Source organism: Otolemur garnettii, unplaced genomic scaffold (assembly GCF_000181295.1).
Source record: "Otolemur garnettii isolate 467f Iridium unplaced genomic scaffold, OtoGar3 scaffold00022, whole genome shotgun sequence".
Taxonomy (NCBI): Eukaryota; Metazoa; Chordata; class Mammalia; order Primates; family Galagidae; genus Otolemur; species Otolemur garnettii.
This window is the reverse complement of record NW_003852417.1, coordinates 22,144,250-22,164,844: the sequence shown is the minus strand read 5'-3', so window position 1 is coordinate 22,164,844 and position 20,595 is coordinate 22,144,250. Positions and strand designations below refer to the sequence as shown.

At 37.3% G+C, this 20,595-nt stretch overlaps 1 protein-coding gene across 1 annotated transcript in view; it reads left to right on the top strand.

Moving 5' to 3' along the window:
• The window catches only part of SRD5A2 (steroid 5 alpha-reductase 2), a 55,914-nt gene that overhangs the window by 28,060 nt on the left and 7,259 nt on the right, over positions 1-20,595 (top strand). Inside the window, exon 2 of the mRNA XM_003787509.3 lies at positions 20,001-20,164. Coding sequence (XP_003787557.1) covers positions 20,001-20,164 — 164 coding nt within the window. The remainder of the gene's footprint in view (positions 1-20,000; positions 20,165-20,595) is intronic.

The window sequence follows — 20,595 nt, the reverse complement described above, 5'->3', positions numbered from 1 at the left end:
GAAGAGTAAAGTATAAATGTCTTTTTTTTTAACAGTTTATTTTTGAATTTTCTTTTCTTTTTTTTTTTATTGAATGGTAACTGTGTACATTGATGCACCTTAGGGGTACAGTGTGGTGTTTTCACACACAATCCAAGACACTTCCATCAAACTGGTTAACATAGCCTTCATGTAACTTTCTTAGTTATTATGTCAAAACATTCATAGAAAGATTCACTTGTACCCTTGCAAGATGAACCACAGAAGTGAACCCTCGAATCCTTCTCCCTCCACCCTCTCCCCCTCCCTCCCCCTCCCTGTATGAGTATAAATGTCTTAACATAACAAATGAGTAAGTGAGTGAAGGTTAAGTTAACCAGTTTGATGTAAGCATTCCAAATTGTATATAAAATCAGCACATTGTACCCTGTAAATGCATTAATGTATGTAGTTATGATTTAATGCAAAATAAATAAATTAAAAGAAAAAGAAGAAAAAAATAATTTAAAGATTTATATGCCTATGCTTTATACTATTTATAGCTTGTGATAGACTCCTATTCATTCAACAGTCATACCAAGCCTTTTGTGTGACAGGCATTGTTTAAAGCAGTGTAGATAGATAGTGGTTAACATAACAGATAGCATTTATCTTTTGATGGAGTGTACATTCTTGTGGGAAAAGACAGACAATTAACTTTAAAATAGGAAATCTTTGGTAGTAAAAGGTGCTATTGGAAAAAACCGAGCAGGTTTATGAGGATGATGAGCTTTCGAGACATTGGAGGTCTGCTGATTTACACAGGGTAGTCAAGGAAGCTAACATTTGAGCAGATGTAAAGAAAAATTGAGCATAAGCCCTGTAGGTATCTGGGGAGATGTTCTCCAGTAAAGTGACAAAAGTCTGAGGCAGCATTTGCTAGGCCTGGTAGGTAACAACAGGGAGGCCAGAGTGGCTGGAATGAGGTGAACAAGGGGAAAAATGATAGAAGAGGTCAGAGATGTGATTGGGAAACTGGACTGTGCAGAGTCATGAAGGCAATCATAAAAAATTGGGTTTTTCTTTAGTCATGGGGAGGGGTTTTTTGAGAAATAGTAATATCTTGTTGTCAGCTTTACTTGGTCTGCTATATGGAGGATAGTCTGTATTAGAAGAAGGATGGGGGTCAAATGAGGAGGCCTTTGCAAATATCCAGGAGAGGTTTAATGATGATGGCTTGAACTTACAGAGTAGTGAGGTTGGTGACATGTTGCCAGATTCTGGAAATGTTTTGAAGATAAAGATGACAGAATTTGCTAATAGATTTTATGGGTGGAGAGAGAGAAAAAGAGAGAGATCAAAGATGAATCTAGGATCCCTGGTCTGAGCAATTAGAAGAATAAACTTGACATTTATTGAAAAAGGAAAGACTCAGGGAGGTGCAGGTTTGGGAAAAGGTGGGGAATCAGAAGTTTGGTTTTAGCTGGGTTAAGATTGAAATGTCCATGAAATTAGATGTCTATTAGGGGGTGGCTTTGTGAGTCTGAGTTTAAGGACTGCAGACATCCTGTCTGGAGATACAGATTTGAGAGCTGTTATTTTAGAGATGTTTGTCTTAGTCTGCTTGTGCTACTATGATAGAATGCCTGATACGGGGTAGTTTATAAAGAACAGAAATTTATTTCTCGTAGCTCTGGAGGTTGGGCATCTGATGAGGATCTTCTTGCTCTGTCCTCACATGGCAGAAGCCAAAGAGCAACAGAGAGCAAACCCACTCTCGCAATCCCTATTTAGAGTGGCATCAGTTCATTCACTATCACGGTGTCCTGAAGACCTAGACACAGCCCCAAAGGCCCCACCTTCTAGCACTGTTGCCCTGCGGATTAAGTTTCTAGCACAAGAATTTGAAGGGCATATATAACAATATGATACTAGATGTGATCACATAGAAGACTATAAATGAGGAAGGAAAGAGTCCTGAGCCCTAGGAACACTGTAATATGTAGGTCACTATGAAAGTTTTAAGGCAGACTATATTATGGTCCATTATTTCACTTTCAAGAAACACGGTTGATAGCGTCCTTTCTGATTCACCTGTGCAAATTTCAACTTGATCAACTTATTGGTGGTGTTGGAAGGGCTCCATTTGTTTCTGTCCATGAAGATTTTACGTTTCTTGATTTTTGTGTATCTCAAAACTGTCATAATGATCCATGTATTTAAAGGTTGAGGAGAAACCAGCAAAGCAAAATGCAGACAAATCAGTCTAATAAAAGAACCAAGACTGTGGTGTGCTGGAAGCTGAGTGAAGAAAGTGTTTCCAGAAGGAGAGAGTGATTGACTTGTCAAACAGGAAGAGAGCTGAAAATTAACTCTTGGGTTTAGAAATGTGATGGTCTCTGGTGGCCTCACTAAGATGTTTCTATGGGGGTGGGAGAGGAGGGAAGAAGAGAAGACAGAAAGATGGCACATATAGAAAACTCTTTGGAGGAGTCTTGCTGTAAAGAGAACAGAAACATGGGGCGATGGATGAAAGAGAATGGGGTCAACAGAGCAGTTATTACTATACAGAATAACTAAATATATACATGGTAATCTTGTATTTATAGATAGGACTTGAATTTCTTTTGATTGACAATGAAGCCTAAAATTTCATATAGTGAAAAGTTTCAATTGGCTTAATAATCTTAGCAATAGCATGTATATTTGAAGAAGACTTAGTTAAATATGAGTTGGTCTACGTAAGATGTGTAATTTTAAAGTTTTTTTTCCTTTGGTTTAATTTGGAACCCTTTCCAGTAAGAGTCCCCCCAAATGAATATTTACCCAGCAGTGATAGAAAGCTTTACATTTACAGAGTACTTATCAGTCTCTGCACCAGAACAAATATAAAAGACTGAAAATTCACATTAGAGGTGTAGGAGGTAATTAAAGAGATGTGGTTCCAAGCCAGGGAAACTGAGTCTCAGGCTGTAGGTGGGGCGTGGTATCTGAAGGGGAAACTCACCTGCAAGTCCACAGCATGATTCACCAGTCTCTTGGGCTGCTGGGCATTCTTCCCCTCTCATCATAGTCTGTTTTCTTGTACTTTGAAACATACTTATTGTGAATTGCTTTCAGCTTTCCAACAGTGGAGTCATTGGTATCAGAAGAATTTTATTTGTTTTCCAGGACTTCTGGCTCTCCAGAGCCCTCTGTCCATGTTCTTTGTTCACTAAACTTCTTTTCTTTTTCCTGCTGGGGAGCCCAGTAAGCCACATTTCCTAGTCTGTCCTGCAGTTAGGTGAGGCCACAGGAATGAGGGTGGGAGAAATTTATGCCACTTGCAACCTGATGCCTGGCCCTTAAGAAAATCTTCTGCACAAACCTCTGAGCTTTCACTCCCTTTGTCCTCGGATCAGATGCAGAGGCTCCCCTGGAAAAGCCTTGGTCTGGCATGGATGTAAAGCACAACTCACCCCTGAATAGCATTGCACTGTTTTATGAGCAAGAAATGAGCTTTTATTACATTGAACTGCTGGTGCTATGCAGTTGTTTGTTACAGTAGTGCACCTGCCCTGATTAATACAGATTCCTACAACTGCAACTATTTTTTAATGACTTTCAATAGCCTCCCAGGATCCTTCCCCTCTAACAAATGAGCCACCTTTAGGCTCACAAAACTCTGGTGGGGTGTCAACATGAGGAGAAACAAGTATTTAGCAACAATCCCATATCAGTTACTTTTTCTTAAATCATCTCATTTAGTTTTTGCTAAGAATCCAATGAAGTGTAATGATTAACCTCGGTTTACAGATGAAGAAATTTATCTGTGACAACAGAATTATGAAATAGTGAAATCCTGTAATCAAGGCCTTTTTGATCAAGACAGACTTAACTCTTTCTAGTACATCTTCACTCTATTCTGTTTCTCTTTCGGGAAGGAGGAAAAACTCATGAATCTAACTTGCTTATGTACACTCTGATATTAGACACTCAGTTTCCTCTCTCCTCTTGTGTGTGTATTTGCATTTGCAGGTGAGGAACAGAGAAAATCATTGTTTACTTAAATGAATTGTAGGCACTGTTGTCATTGAGTGGGGTAGGAAGCATTCTGCAGATATAAGTCCAGATGTAAGGACACAGGGAGGCACGAGATAGTGTTCAGTTTCTAGGGAGGCAACACAGGAAACTGGCCTGCCTTTCCTCTTTAGCTCTTTAATACAGAAAATTAAACATCCTCATGATCCAATAACTGGCCAGGAGAGTAGATGGTAGAGGCGAGAAGGTGAAGCATCCTAAGAACATCTGGGCCGTCTCCCTATTCCAAGAGGGTTACCAGTGTTTAAGCTAAGAAGGGAAAGATGTCGAACTTCTGTTGCTGGGGCAGGGGGAGGGCACAAAACACCTTGGGTGTTTTATGTTTATAACATTTGGCTCACATGTAATGTAACATGTATGTTTGCCAGTCATGCTATAGTTTAAAAAAATGTCCTTCTACATATGTTATCTAATTTCATTCTCACAGCAATCTTGGGAAGCAACAGGAAGGAGGTATAATCTCATTTCTAGGTAAGGGAATGGTGACTTGTGTCCCTGAACCTGAAGCCCAGTGCTTTTCTCAGGCTGCCTGCTTTTGATGAGATGATCTAAAACAAACCCCCCAGACTTTCAAGCTAGGAGTCCATATTTAAAATGCAACTGCGATCATCTGTGACAATTTCCAGATCTTGTCTGCTTTTTGTTGTCTGGAAAATGTTAGATGAATGCTCTGGGGATGTGTAGGGTTGGCATGCGTTTGTGCATGGTGGCACACGTGTGTGTGTGTGTGTGTGTGTGTGAGAGAGAGAGAGACGGAATGACTCATATGAATGTGAAATTTACAAAATCAAGTATCAGCCCTCAAAACTTCAGAATCCAACTGTCTGTCTAAGATTATCAGTCATGTTTTGGGAAGTGTTTTCTGGAGTTGAACTCTAGTTCTGTGATGATTGTGGCACACTGGAGTGTCCCTTTCAGGGAGTCACCATAAACTTAAGCATGTCGAGGCTTGAAGAAGTCTAAGAAGTCCTACAGTTAGTAAATGCTAGGCCTTGTTTATAATTTGACCCTAAACCTAACTATAGAATCCTTTTTTTGAGCATATCACTCATTCACATGTGGTGACAGTATCTCTTTTTGAAAATGCCACTTCAAGAGAAATTAGAAAGGTTTAGTGTAGAGAACTGGGCTTAACAGAAGACCTAGACCTTGTTTTTCCTCCTCCACCAATTGGCTTTGTAATTTTGGACAAATTATTTAAACTCTTTGGGCCTTAGTTCTCTCATGTGTGAAATTAAAGATTTGATAAAATTTTAGCTCTCAAATCTGTCATTCTGTTTCTTTAGTTCTAAAATCAATGTGATATTCTAGAGAGAGTTTAAATGCATTTATTTTCACTTTAGCTCTGCCTAAAACTTTACAATCCAAGACTCATTTGCTCATCTTTGCAGAATGAAAGTGTGGAATATCACTGAAGTCTCTTCTGCCTCTGAAGTTCGGAGACTTAAAAAAATTTCCAACCACAAAAACCTTTTCCAATCTAAAAACTAATGAGTGGCGGTCATCTCTTTCCTAAATGAGATCTTAAATCTCCATTACTAGCTCTTGCTTGAACTGTCTGCTGAAGCCCATGTGCCAGTTGTTCCATGTTGTGTTTTTATTTCAAATACTGTATTTTTCATAGCTACTATTTTTATTTCATTCCTTTTTAAATGAAGTTTGTTTTTTTTTTTTTCTGCTTTGCAGGAAACATTTTCTTGAAATATTTATTATGCTTATTTGAAATTGTTCTGTTGTGGTAATGCCACTCTGTGTGGTATGTGTTCATTGTTTACTATGCATATTATTTCTATACTATGTATGATATAGGATATATTGTTTTTTTTTTTATTGAATGGTAACTATGTACATTAATGCACTTCTGGGGTACAGTGTGGGGTTTTCACATGCAATCTGAAATACTTCCATCAACTGGTCAACACAGCCTTCATGTCATTTTCTCAGTTATTGCTTTAAAACATTCACATTCTACTCTTAGAAAGATTCACCTGTACCCCTATAAGGTAAACCTTAGAAGTAATCTCTCCAAACTCCCTCCCTCCACCCATTCCCCCCTCCCTTCTCCCTCCCCTCTCCCCATATTCTTAGGCTATTTGGTTATAGCTTTCATATAAAAAGGTTTAAATTAGTTTCATAATAGGGGTGTGTACATTGGATATTTTTTCCTCCATTCTTGTGATACTTTGCTCAGAAGAACATTCTCCAGCTCCATCCATGTGAACATCCTTCTTAATGGCTGCATAGTATTCCATGGTGTACATATACCACAGTTTGTTGATCCATTCGTGGATCGATGGGCACTTGGGCTTCTTCCATGACCTGGCAATTATGAATTGGGCTGCAATAAACATTCTGATACAAATATCTTTGTTGTAATGCGATTTTTGCTCATCTGGGAATATACCCAACAAAGGAATTGCAGGGTCAAATGGCAGGTCTATTTTTAGTTCTCTAAGTGTTCTCCAGATGTCTTTCCAAAAGGAACATATTAGTTTACATTCCCACCAGCAGTGTAGGAGTGTTCCCTTTTCTCCACATCCACGGGATATATTGTTAATTACTCTTTAGTGATCATACTTTTTAGGTGTCCCCTGGGGAATGTGTTTGATGATGTGTATTTGGTTAGGACTAAAGGCCAGATCCTAGTCCTTGTCCCTTCTGATGAGCTTAAACTCAGGATGAGAGCCCCAAGCATCACAAAATTGTTGTCTCCCAAATCCAGGAAACTAGCTGTTAAACTCTTAGAAGTAGTACTAGGAGGAGATTGTAGATTGTAAACCACTAACCTAGCCATGGGCAGAGAAGGGGGAGGCAGGAATAAATGTTCTTCAGGTCGCTGGCTGCTTGTTTGTGCCTATTTTCATCATTTGCCACCCCAGCAGGATTCCTGCACTCCTCACACTCCTTGGATGTGACTCTGTAGGTCTCAGACAATTTGCCTGGTAGCGATTGGCAGGGAATGCTCTTCTTAAGGCAGAGGGTGGGCAAGAGTAGAACTTAAAAGTTCTCCTATGTTGTAGCAGGCCATTGTTTGCACCATCCTGCTGCCACACCCCTCACCCAACTTACCACCTCATAGCCTCATTCTGTCCAGGGGTTTCTCACAGTTTTTACTGTCATTTCTGTAGGGTTCACTTAAGATCAAGGGTTGCAATAGTCCATGCTAGTTTGTCATCTTGGGTGATGCCCAAATTACAAACAAAAAAGGGAAAAAATTCAATTATTGAACTCATTCCCTATCCTGGTCTGACCTTTTGTTCTGTTGTATGTATTAGCTCTTTTAAAATAAATCATCCAATGGACATTTCTGGAATAAAATTCAATTTAATTATGAAGTTTTCTCCAAATGATGAGTCTGCCTTCATTTAAAAGTTGAAGAAGAGGAATCAGCTACCAGACTTCAAACTGTATTATAAATCTATAGTGATCAAAACAGCATGGTATTGGCACAAAAATAGAGAGGTAGATGTATGGAACAGGATTGAGAGCTAAGAGATGAACCCAGGCTCTTATTGTCATTTGATCTTTGATAACCCTATCAAAAATATAAATTGGGGGAAAGAGTCCCTGTTTAACATATGGTGCTGGTTGAACTGGTTGGCGACTAGTAGAAGACTGAAATTAGACCCACATCTTTCACCATTAACAAAAATTGACTCTCACTGGATAAAAGATTTAAACTTAAGAGATGAAACTATAAAAATTCTTGGAAAGAGTACAGGAGAAACACTTGAAGAAATTGGCCTGGGAGAATACTTTTATGAAGAGGACTGCCCAGACAATTGAAGCAACACCAAAAATACCATTACTGGGATCTGATCAAAGTAAAAACTTCTGCACAGCCAAGAACGCAATAAGTAAAGCAAGCAGACAGCCCTCAGAATAGGAGAGGATATTTGCAGGTTATGCTTCTGACAAAGGTTTGATAACCGGAGTCCACAGAGAACTCAATGTTATTAATAAGAAAAGAACAAGTAATCCCATTTCATTGTGGGCAAGGGACTTGAACAGAAGCTTCTCTGCAAAAGATAGGCACATGGCCTATAGATACATGAAAAAATGCTCATCATCTTTAATCATCAGAGAAATGCAAATAAAAACCACTTTGAGATATCGTTTAAGTCCTATAAGAGTGGCTCAAATAACAAAACCCCAAACTACAGATGTTGGTATGGATGTGGAGAAAAGGGAACACTTCTGCACTGCTGGTGGGAGTGCAAACTATTATGTCCCTTTTGGAAAGAAGTTTGGAGAATACTCAGGGATCTAAATGTAGACCTGCCATTTGATCCTGCAATTCCTCTGCTAGGTGTATATCCAAAAGACCAAAAATCACTTTATAACAAAGATATTTGCACCAGAATGTTTATTGCAGCTCAATTTATAATAGCCAAGTCATTGAAGAAGCCCAAGTGCCCATTGACCCATGACTGGATTAACAAATTATGGTATATGTATACTGTGGAATATTATGCAGCCTTAAAAAAAGATGGAGACTTTACCTCTTTTACATTTACATGGATGAAGCTGGAACATATCTTACTTAGTAAAGTATCTCAAGAATGGAAGAAAAAATATCCAGTGTATTCTGTACTATTATGAAACCAATTTACAATCACTCACACTTTCATATGAAGAATAGAACACAACTATGGCCCAAGATGAAGGGGGGGATGGGAGGGGAGGAGGGAGGTCAGATCGAGGGAGAGTGAATGGTGGGATCACACCTATGGTGCATAATGCAAGGGTACATGTCGGATCCATTAGTATAGAGTATAAAGGTCTTAACACAATAATTAAGTAAATGAGATGAGGTATATATTAACCAGTGTGATGTAAGCATTCCTAATTCTATATGAAATCAGAACATTGTACCTCAGAAATGCATTAATGCATACATGATCTATGTGTTTATGATTTAATAAAAAATAAAGTTGAAGAAAATTTTGTTGTTGTTATTATATAGGAAACCTAAGGAGATGATGGTGTTTTGGGATGGAGAGACTCCAGAGTGAGAGCTGAGGTTATTAGTTCAAACTAATATTTGGGGCTCACTGAGTTTTTCTTTTTTTTGAGGTAGAGTCTCACTATGTTGTCCTTGGTAGAGTGCTGTGGTGTCACAGCTCATAGCAACCTCCAACTCCTGGGCTTAGGTGATTCTCTGGCCTTAGCCTCCCTAGTAGCTGGGTCTACGGTTGCCAGCCACAAAGCCCAGCTAGTTTTTTGTTGCAGTTTGGCTGGGGCCCGGTTTGAACCCACCATCCTCAGTATATGGGGTCAGCACCCTACTCACTGAGCCACAGGCACCACCCAGCCTGGCTATTTTTTTGTTGCAGTTGTCGTTGTTTAGCTGGCCTGGACTGGGTTTGAACCCACCAGCCTCTGTATATGTAGGTAAGAGACTTTATTAATAGGATAAGAAACACAGGGGCTTATTGGGATAATGCAGATACATTGGGTAGCACAATTAGGTCCTGCTGAAAGAAAATGACTAGGTGTGGGTAGTGTTGCAAAGTCATCTACAGTTAATGGCAGATATAAGGAGCAGATTACAGCCCAGTCCTGGGCACTGGAGAAACAGAGAGGACAGAACAGTCTGTGAAACCTGAAAGTAGTGGATGGATGGGGGTGGGGAGAAGGAGGTGGGAGGGAGGGAGAGTGAAAGAGACAGAGAAACAAAGGAAATGTAAACTTTATAAGCTGCTAGCCAGTGAGACGGGTATGGGGTGGTTTCAATACCAATGCTTAGGAAAATCAGAAAATTTAAATACCTCATATATATTCATTTTTGGAAAATTAGAAAGTATAGATTAGCAATGAGGAGAAAATTTAAAAGTACCCATAAGCATACTTAACAGAGATAATTGCTGCTAACAGTTTGTAAATCAAAGCTTTTCACTTTTTTGGTGGTGTGACAATGACTTGTTTTGAAAAAAAAATCGCCTATGGTTATTATAAAAGTTTAGCCCATATGGAAAAGCACAGAGAGAAGAAAAAAATCTTAAAGTTCCGTTCTAGAAATAAGAGCTGCCAGCATTTAGCGAGCCGCTCTTCCGGCATCCCGCCTTATGCATGTGCAGGTACGAATTGAGATTTATTGACAAGCTCTCAGAAGAACGAGAATTCACAGCACATGGCATCAGAATAGAGTGTTTCAATATAGTTTTATTTGAATTTAGCTAGAGAAAAAGGAAAATTTCTGAGTATCTAAAACTTTTTTTTTTTTTTACCAGAGATACTGAAAAGATAAGAAAAACCAGAAAATATAAAAAGGTTCAAGTCACTACATTTTTTCAGGTCCTTTTCTTTCTGCTCCTTCAACTACACACACCTCTATCGATTTGCGCTACAAACAAAGGATGAGAAAAATTTCCTTTGTGCGTCTTTTCACCTCCGCTCCCAACCCTGTACATTTTATTGGTGACAGTTCTACCTGTTAAGGTTTTCACATTTGTATTCAGTGACGTAACCACAATTTCTGTCATTATTTAATCTTAGTTCTATATTTCAGTATAGGGAATGTGATTACTTAATTATCCCAGTCCCACTACTTGAATTTTTCTATTCCTAAGCTTTTCTCTTTTGATTGCTATTTGTCTGGCTTGATTTCCGGGTTAAATAGTTTTCTTTTCTCAACATTTTTTTAAATGAAGATTTTCAGTTAGATAAATTGAAGGAATAATACATCTATGTAACCACATGGAGAGGCATGATTATTAGCATTTTGAAATTTTTGCTTCATATTTCCCATGTTTATATAATTTTTATAAAAATGGTTATATTTTTGATGATTCATTTGGAACCACATCAGATGCCTTTCTTAAGACTAAGGACATTCTCTGGCAAAATAGCATGCCCAGGAGAAATAACAATTCCCTAATAACATCTGGTATCCAGTTCATATTCAAATTTCCTCAACTGTTGTTTCTTCCAAATATCATTGATAGCCAAGTTTTCAAACCAGGATTCATTGAAAGATCATACGTAATAGCTTTTGAGTCTCTTTTCATCTAAAACTGATCCCTCACATCCCACTTCCCCCCCCATGAAAATTACTGTTAAAAAAATGCCAGTGATTTTATATGTAAATATACTGAGAGTTTAGAGGTTTCATAAAATATTGTCTTCTCAGTCTTATACAAATACATTTAAAAACTTGAAAGATATGGATGACTTTCTATTTCTGTGGAAATACACATTTTCCACAAAGATGCACCAGAAGACATAGGTAATCTAAAACACCAATGGCCTGAAACAAATAGAGATATTGTCCAATAATATTGTGTTAGTCAGAGTTCTCCAGAGAAACAGAACCAAAAGGACATATAGTAGAACCTCCATACCCACAGTTTTAGGTTTTACAGTTAGGTCTATGATTGATTTTGAGTTCATTTTTTTACAGGGTTAGAAGAATTAATCAAAGTTTGTTTTTCCTTTTTTTTTTTTTTGCATATGGAGAGCTATAGTATTTTTTCTCCAGTGAATTGCTTATGCACCACAAATTTAAAAATGAAAAAGTTATATGAACATATATCTTGCCAAACTAAACACATGAATGGCAAATAAAAACATGAAATGATGATCATTATTAGCCATTAGAGAAATACAAATTAAACCACAGTGGAGTACCACTAGGTATCTGCTTGAATGGTGACAATTAGAAAGACTGACTATATAGCAAGTGTTAGTGAGTATGTGGAGAAACTGAAACTCTCATACATCATTGATGGGAATGCAAAAGGCAACTATTTTGCCAACAGTTTGGCAGTTTCTTAAAAAGATAAACATATACATCCACAGTTGACCACCTGCCTACATTGACCATCTTCTTAAGTTGATCTAATTTTCATAGACCAGACATGTGCCACATGTATGTGTCAGTACAGTAGGCCTAGTTCCTTATGTTGACCACCTCCGTATGTTGACCAGTTTGTTATAGTCCCTTGGGTGGTCAATTTACAGAGGTTCTACTGTATGTAGATATATAAGAGATTTATTGTGAGAATTGGCTTATTCCGTTATGCAAGCCAGGAAGTCTGACAATATTCTCTCTGCAAGCTGGAGAATCTGGGAAGTTAGTGGTGTAATTCTGTTTGATCCTGAAGGCCTGAGAATCAGAGAGGTAGGGTAGGGGGAGCATGCATAAGGGAAGGTATGCAGTTGCAGGTGCCAGAGCCCAAAGGCTGGAGAGTCAGGAGCTCTGATGTGCCAGGGCAAGAGAAGGTGGATAACCCATCTCAAACATAGAGGGCAAATTCACCCTTCCTCTACTATTTTGTTCTCTCTCAACAGATTGCAAGATGCTTACCAACATTGGTGAGGGGGAGATCTTCTTTACTCAGTCTACTGATTAAAGTGCTAATCTCTTCTGCAAACACCTTCATAGACACACCTAGAAATAATGTTTTACCAGCTCTCTTAGTATCCTTCAGCCTAGTCAAGTTGACACATAAAATGAACCATCATAAATACTAATAAGCCCTCCTTCCAGTAATACAGTCCTGGATTGATTTCACAAAAGGCTTTTGTATCAAATCTTTAAAGACTGGGTAACTCTAATGATATTTACATCATTCCAGGGCATGGTCAAAAGATGAAATCTTTGAGATTCTTTTTAAGAGATTCTTTTAAAAGCAATTAGTTAACATGTGTACATGGAAAATTCCATTTACAGTAACATACACACAAAAAGATGAAAAAACCCTAGGATTAAAAATAACAAAAGATGTCCAAAATCTATAGGTAGAAACTTAAAACCAAAAGACTTGAATAAGTAGAAAGATACAACCTCCACCTGAACAGAAAGGTAATGCTAACCATAACCTACTTAAGGTAATGTTAACACCACCAACAACACATATACATAGTGAGGTCTCTTATTTGCCTTGTTCTAAGCCTGTCGCATATACTGACTCATTTAATCCTCAAAACCCTAAAAGGTGGGCAGAAGAAGAAATAGACACAGTGAGATAAATTGACAAGCTCATATAGGAAGTAGAAGAGGCCCCCATTTTAACCTTTATACAACATTGCCTGAACTTTCTCTTAATTAACTTTAAAAAGTAAGATAAAATTCCAATCATAAATTTTACCATTTTAAAGTGTATGATTCAGTGGGTTTTAATATATTCCAAATGTACACTCACAACTACTATCTAATTCCGTAACATTTTCACCACCCCAAAAGAAATTGTATAACAGTCACTCCTCAGCCCCTGGCAACCACCAATCTACTGTCTGTCTTTAAGGATATGCTTTTTTCTGGACATTTCATAGAAACAGACTCATATGATGTATGATTTTGTGATCGGTGTTTTCACCTATGATGATATTCTCAGAGTTCTCTCATGTTGTAGCATAGATTGATAGTTCGTTCCTTTTTATGACTGAATAATATTTCTTTGTTTGGATATACCATATTTTGTTTACCAGTTGATGGACACTTGTTTCCACTTTTTGGTCTCTATGAATAATGGTGCTATGAGTATTTTTGTACAAGTTTTTGTTGAAAATATGAGGGGTCTTCAAAAGGTTCATGAAAAATGCATATTATGAAAAAATAAAACATGAATTTCAAATTTTTTTGTACTAAAATAAACTCATACTAACTTGTTATGTCTAAACAGCATTTAATTTGAGGCACTAGGAAGGTTAAGACATTGGTTTAAAGAAAACTGTAAGAGCAACAAGAATTCTGCTAAAGATGAATTAAGAACAAACATCAAATTCATCACGAAGTTTAGATGCAAAAATAGTGACATAATTGATATTTATGAGATGTTTATGGAAGCAATACCTCAAAGAAATCAGCAGTTTACAAATGGATAACTCAGTTTAAGAAGAGACAAGACAAGGTTGACAATGAAGCCCTCAGGAGCAGACCAGCCACACCAATTTGTGAGGGAAAAATTAATCTTGTTCATGTCCTAATTGAAGAGGACTGATGACTAATAGCAGGAACAATAGCCAACACCATAGACATCTCAATAGGTTCAATTTACACAATTCTGATCGGAAAATTAAAGTTAAGCAAACTTTCCACATCCTGGGTGCCCAAACCATTGTGCCCAGATTAGCTGTAGATAAGAGCAGAGCTTCCAATAGAAATTTTAAACAAGTGAGATCAAGGTTCTGATGCATTACCTTGAAGAAATGTAACAGGAGATAAAACATAGCTTTACCAGCATGAGCCTGAAGAAGCAAAGCACATCAAAGGAATGGCTACCAAGCTGTGGAAATGGCCCAGTCAAAGCGAAAGTGGACCAGTCAAGAGCAAAGGTCATTGCAACAGTTTTGGGGGGGGGGCGGGATTCTCTAGACATTTTGCTTGTTGGCTTTCTAGAGGGCCAATGAATAATAACATCTGCTTATGATCAGAGTGTTTTGAGATAGTTAGTCAAAGGTTCAGCAGATAAATGCCCGGAGAGTTCTTCACCATGGGAATGCTCTTGCTCATTCCTTTCATCTAACAAGGGCAATTTGGCAAGAGTTTTGCTGGGAAATCATTAGGCCTCTACCTTGCAGTCCTGGCTTGGCTCCTTTTGACTTCATTTTGTTTCTTTATCTTAAAAAATTATTTGCAAAGGATACCCATTTCTCTTCAGTTAATAATGTGAAAAAGACTACATTGACATGGTTAAAATTCCTAGGCTCTTCACTTCCTTAAGGATGGACTAAATGGCTACCAGCATCACTTACAAAAGTATCTTGCACTTGATGGAGCTTATACTGAGAGATAAAGTTTACATTTTTTATTTTTTTATTTTAATTACAATGTCACATGAACTTTTTGAAGTCCCCTTCTATGTTCTCATGTTGGGGGGTTATCTACATAGGAGTGGAATTGCTAGGTCTTGTGGTAACCTCTGTGTTTAAAGTTTTGAGGAACCGCCAAACTGTTTTTCAAATCAGTTGCACTGTTTTACATTCCAGCAACATATAAAGTGTTCCAATTTCTCCATATCCTCACGAACAATTGTTATTGTTATTATTTTTTTAACCACAGTCAATTACTTTATTCTTAAGAAAACATAAAGGAAAATGTTCAGTTTCAAAAGAAAACACATCACTGTTCAACCCTAATATCTTTCTTGGGGTTTACAGTAGTCTGGCTATATGCCATGTAGATTTGTCCACCAGCTTGAAACGTAGACATTGGTGTTCCAGCTTAAAAACATAACATGAATTATGACTACATAAAAAGTTTAAATGAAGTTCTAAGTGAGCCCAACTATCACAGAGGCTGAATACCAACTGTAGTCCCACATAGTGCTGACTATTGACAAGAATATATATAATGAATAATGTTATTTTTGATTATTTTTAAAAATTATAGCCCCTCTAGTAGTTGTGCAGTAGTATCTCATTGTGGTTTTGATCAACATTTTCATAATCACTAATGATGTTGATTATCTTTTCATGTGCTTATTGGGCATTTGGGTATCTCTTTTCTTGAGAAATGTTTATTCAAATATTTTGCTATTTTAATCAGGTTGTCTTTTTGTTATTGAGTTGTAGGGTTTCTTTGTATATTCTGGTTATAAACCCTTATCACATATATATTATTTGCAAATATTTTCTTCCATTCTGTACAGTTCTTATTCATTTTCTTGATTTTGTTCTATGACGCATGATGTTTAATTTTGATGAAGTCCAGTGTATCTATTTTTGATTTCTTTCATTTTTGAATATTCTTTTGCTAGGTGTTTTTTAATTGTTTCACAGTTCTTTCTCCCTGTCTGCATGTTGAATGTGCTATTACATGTCCTTTTGTCTCAATGATTTCTGATGAGAAATCAACTGTTTATTTTTTGAGGCTGTCTGTATATGATGAGTTGCTTCCTTCTTGCTGCTTTCAAGATTCTCTGTCTTTGTCTTTTATTAGTTTGGTTATGATGTGTCCTGGATTCTATGAGTCTATCTATATGGAGTTCACTGAGCTTCTTGCATTTGTGTATTAATGTTTTTCATCAAATTTGGGAAGCATTTGGTCATTATATCTTCAAATATTCTTTATTACCCGGGCTTTTATCTCTCTTCTATGTCCCATAGCCTTCTGCTATCTTGTTCATTCTTCTTAATTCTTCTTTCTTGCTGATCCTAAAAATGGATACTCTTAATCACCCTAACTTTAATTTCACTGATTTTTTCTTATGCCTGGTCAAATCCACTGCAAAGTCCATCTCATGGATTTTTCATTTCATTGCATTTTTCAACTACAGATTTCTATTAGTTTCCTTTTTTGTAATTTATATCTCTTTATTAATGTTCTGTATTTGAAAAGACATCATTCTCACACTTTCTTCTAGTTCTTTCAACATGGTTTCTTTTAGTTCTTTAGACATATTTAAAATGACTTTTAAAGTTTTTTTGTCTAGCAAGTCTAACACTTGAGCTTCACAGGGATATTGTCTACTCCACCCTCCCCCCGTGTACAGGTTATACTTTCTTGCCTTATTGCATGCCGTGAAATTTTTGTCTAAAACTAAACATTTCAAATAATATAATGTTATAATTCTGAACATCAGATCATCTTCTCAGGGCTTATTGTTGTTGCTACTTATTGTAAAAGTTGTTTGCTTAGTGGCTTTTTTCAACTCATTCTGTAAAAGTTTGTATCTTTATTGTTAAGGACCCTGAGTTCCCTAGTTATTTTAGTGGTCAGTTAATGATTGGGCTACTCTTTAAATAATTGGAATCAATATGTCTTCCAGGCTTTGCCGAGGGCCTCTGTGTGCATGTCAGGGCACTCATTAAACCGGTATCTGGGTAGTTTACACCTCTGCTTTAGCCTCACTTGCTACTTGTGAAGAGCCAAAAGTCAGTCAAAAGTAAGAACTTAGGACTCTTTCAGATCTTTTCTGACCATGTGCAGGGCTCTATACATGCAGATCCTAAGGAACATATCTGAGCCTTTCAAAGCTCCTATGGTCATCTCATTCTTCCAGGGTTTTTTTTTTTTTTATGGTTTTTAGTTGATCTCTTATTTGCCCTGCCATGCTGTTATCTATCTATCTATCTATCTATCTATCTACCTACCTACCTATTTATGTATGTATCTATCTCCATCCATCCTTCTATCATCTACCTGTCACCGTAGAGCACCATGCTGTTAAAACAATAATAACTTCCCCCTCCCTATAAACTTTCAACATTGTGTAAATTGAGTGAACTGAAATAAAAATAAGGCTTCTGAGTGGGATCGTGCAAGGAACCATCAGGCAAGTAAAGTAATGAATTCTCTTTGGTAACAAGACTTAAAAAACAGTTATGTGCTCCACATGGAACCAAATAGCCAGCGCAACTTATGTTATAAGAACAAAGCAAGAGACATCACTTTATCAGAATTTAAGCTATACTACAAGGCTATAGTAACCAAAACAGTATGGTACTGACACAAAAATAGAGACCTGTGGATCAACTGACAACCCAGAGGTGAAACCATCCTTATATTCCCAACTGATTTTTGACAAAGCAGATAAAAACATACACCAAGGAAAAGAATTGTTATTCAGTAAAGGTACTAAGAAAACTGGATAGCCACATGTAAAACACTGAAACACCTCTCACCACTCACAAAGGATAAAAGACTTAAACCTAAGGCAGGAAACTATAAGAATCCTAAAAGAAAATGTTGGAAAAACTCTTATAGGTATTGCCCTAGACAAAGATTTCATGAAGAAGACCCCAAAGCAATCATAGCAACAATAAAACAAATAAATCAGACCGGACCAAATTAAAAAGCTTCTACACCACCAAGGATACAGTCGAGCAAATAGGCAACCCACTGAATGGGAGAAAATATTTGAATGCTAAACATCTCATAAAGGACTGATAACCAGAATCTACAAAGAACTCAAGAAAATCAGCAAGAAACAACTAAACAACCCTATCAAAAAGTAAACAAAAGACATGAATGGAAACTTTTCAAAGGAAGATAGACTAATGGCCAACAAACTCATGAAAAAATACTCACTGTCTCTAATCATTAGGGAAATGCTAATCAAAACCACAGTTAGATATTACCTAACTTCAATGAGAATGGCTTGTATCAAAAAGTCCCCAGTGACAGATGCTGTCATGGATGTGGAGAGAAAGTAACTCTTATACACTGCTGGAGGGACTGGTTTTCCTCTATGGAAAATTATATGGAGATACCCCAAAGAATTTAAAGTAGCCCTACCATTTGATCAATCTGGGTATATAGCCAAAGGAAAAAATGTCATTTTATAAAGAGGACACCTGCCCTTGAATGTTTCTAGCAGCACAATTCACAATCACAAAGATATGGAAACAACCCAAGTGTCCACCGATACATGAATGGATTAACAAAAGTGATATATGTGTACTAAGGAGTACTATTTAGCCATAAAAAATGGTGATTTAGTGTCTTTTGTGACAACCTGGATGGAGCTGGAGACCATTTTTCTAAGTGAAACATGACAAAAATGGAGAAAAAAACACACATACTCAATACCAAATTTGAAGTAATCAATCAACACTTAGGTATACATGTAGAAGTAAATCTCAATGAAGATCAAGTGGGGGGGCACCTATTGGGTACAGTGCACACTATCTGGGGGAAGGGCACACTTATAACTTTGACTCAAAGTATGTAAACAAAACAAGAATACCCTCTAATATTCTGAAATTCAAAAAAATGTTTTAAAAATCCTTGGAGATTCAGGGAGTACAAGTGGAATTTTGTTACATGGATATATTGTATACTGAGGTGATGAAGCTTTAAAGGAGCCATCTGTGTCTGCCCTCCTGTCCTGGGAATGGAATGTGGGCTATTATTTTTCAAGGCTGCACAGAGCTAGGGAGTGGTACATGGGATGAGGATAAACTAAAACATCACAGAGCTTGCTTTTGTCCTGGTGTTTGCATTGTACTAGGCCCTTACTGAGAGTTAGCTGTTCTGAAAAAGTTGATTCTGACAATTGTGTTTTTTGCCATTTTGTTTTCTCTTTGTGGAGGGTGAACTCTGGAAGTCCTCCTTCTGACATTTTAACCCTCTTAATTAATTTTAAATTCAAGAATATTTCTAAAATTTGGGGGGAGGGGATTTTCTGGATGTCCCACAAGTTAATTTTAAAGTTCACACGAATAAGTAATCAAAAGTAAGTTGAAAATCTTTCAAGAAGCATAATGATGTAGGAACAGTCCCACCCACCCAGGATTAGGACATATTTTAAAACTATAATTATTAAAACAGTGTGATAATGGTAATAAATAGATCAATGGAGCAGAACCAAGGATCCAGAAAAGGAATTAATACATAGGTATGACTGTTATATTACACCTTAAGAGAAGAACAATTACAAAGAGGATATAGTTTGTGGTTTAGTACTTAGCATTAAATGTTGGATAAGTATTTTTTGAGGGTATTTATATTTTTTAAGCTCTTTATCTTGGATTCCTCTAGAGTCATAATTCCTAATAGTCAGAGAGGTCTCTTCTCTCTCTTTTCTCAAGGGACTCTAGTTTACTTTCTGGAGAATATGATAATATCAATAATTAATTAGATCAGAGAGACATTATGGAAAGCTGTATAATCAAGTGGCTGCTATCAAAATGCCGTTCCACTGTTTTGGAGTAAACCAGGCTTGACTTTTCTCCCAGTATAGAGTATATTTCACTTATAGATTTATAGAAATCTGATCTGTAATCTTGGGCTCACAAAATTTAATTTATTAACTACTAGATGGGGATGATCTTTACCTTTCAAGGTACTAAATGGTGGGTAGTATGGATTTTAGAGAAATAGGACAACTTATAGCATAAATTATTGCCCTAGAACCAGATAGTAATGTTCTTTTGTTGCGCTAATGTAAGTGAAAATTGTTTTAGAATATATATTTGATGTGGTTATTGGTTTGAAACCTTTTCCTCTCATTGTTTGACATTTCTCTTCTTTAACAATAGCTCCTAATCTCCTCCCCCCTCCCCATACCTCCCAGGACATTTGTTTACTCATGGCTCACCAGAGGGAGGCCGCTCCCAGTTTTCATCCTTTTCAAAGGCTTTGTCTTCTGCATGGGAAATGGATTCCTTCAAGGCTACTACCTGATTTACTGTGCAGAATACCCTGATGAGTGGTACACTGACATACGGTTTAGCTTGGGTAAGTAGATCTGATCCCTTCTACCCCTTCTCACTCACTCCCCAGCTAACACCCACCATCACCTCTACCCACCCTACTGCAACAACCTCCTAATGATCCCATCTCCCCCTCTTTTACTCCTACTCCCAACTTTATTCCATGTGGCATCTAGAGAGATTGTTTAACAATATATTATGTCATTTCCCATCTCAACACTCTCCAATGGATTTCTATCACTCTCAAGATAAGATGCAAATTTCTTACCACTGCCCATAAAACTGAAATGGTCTTGGTCTTTCTGATTTCCCAATTTCCTCTCCTGCCTCCCTCCACCTCACTTCCTGTGCTCTTGTCCCAGCAGCCTTCCTGCTGTGCCATAAATGGTCAAGTTTGTCCTCCCCCAGAGCTCTGGTGCAGGGCTACTCCCTCTGTCCCTATATATTCATGGAGCT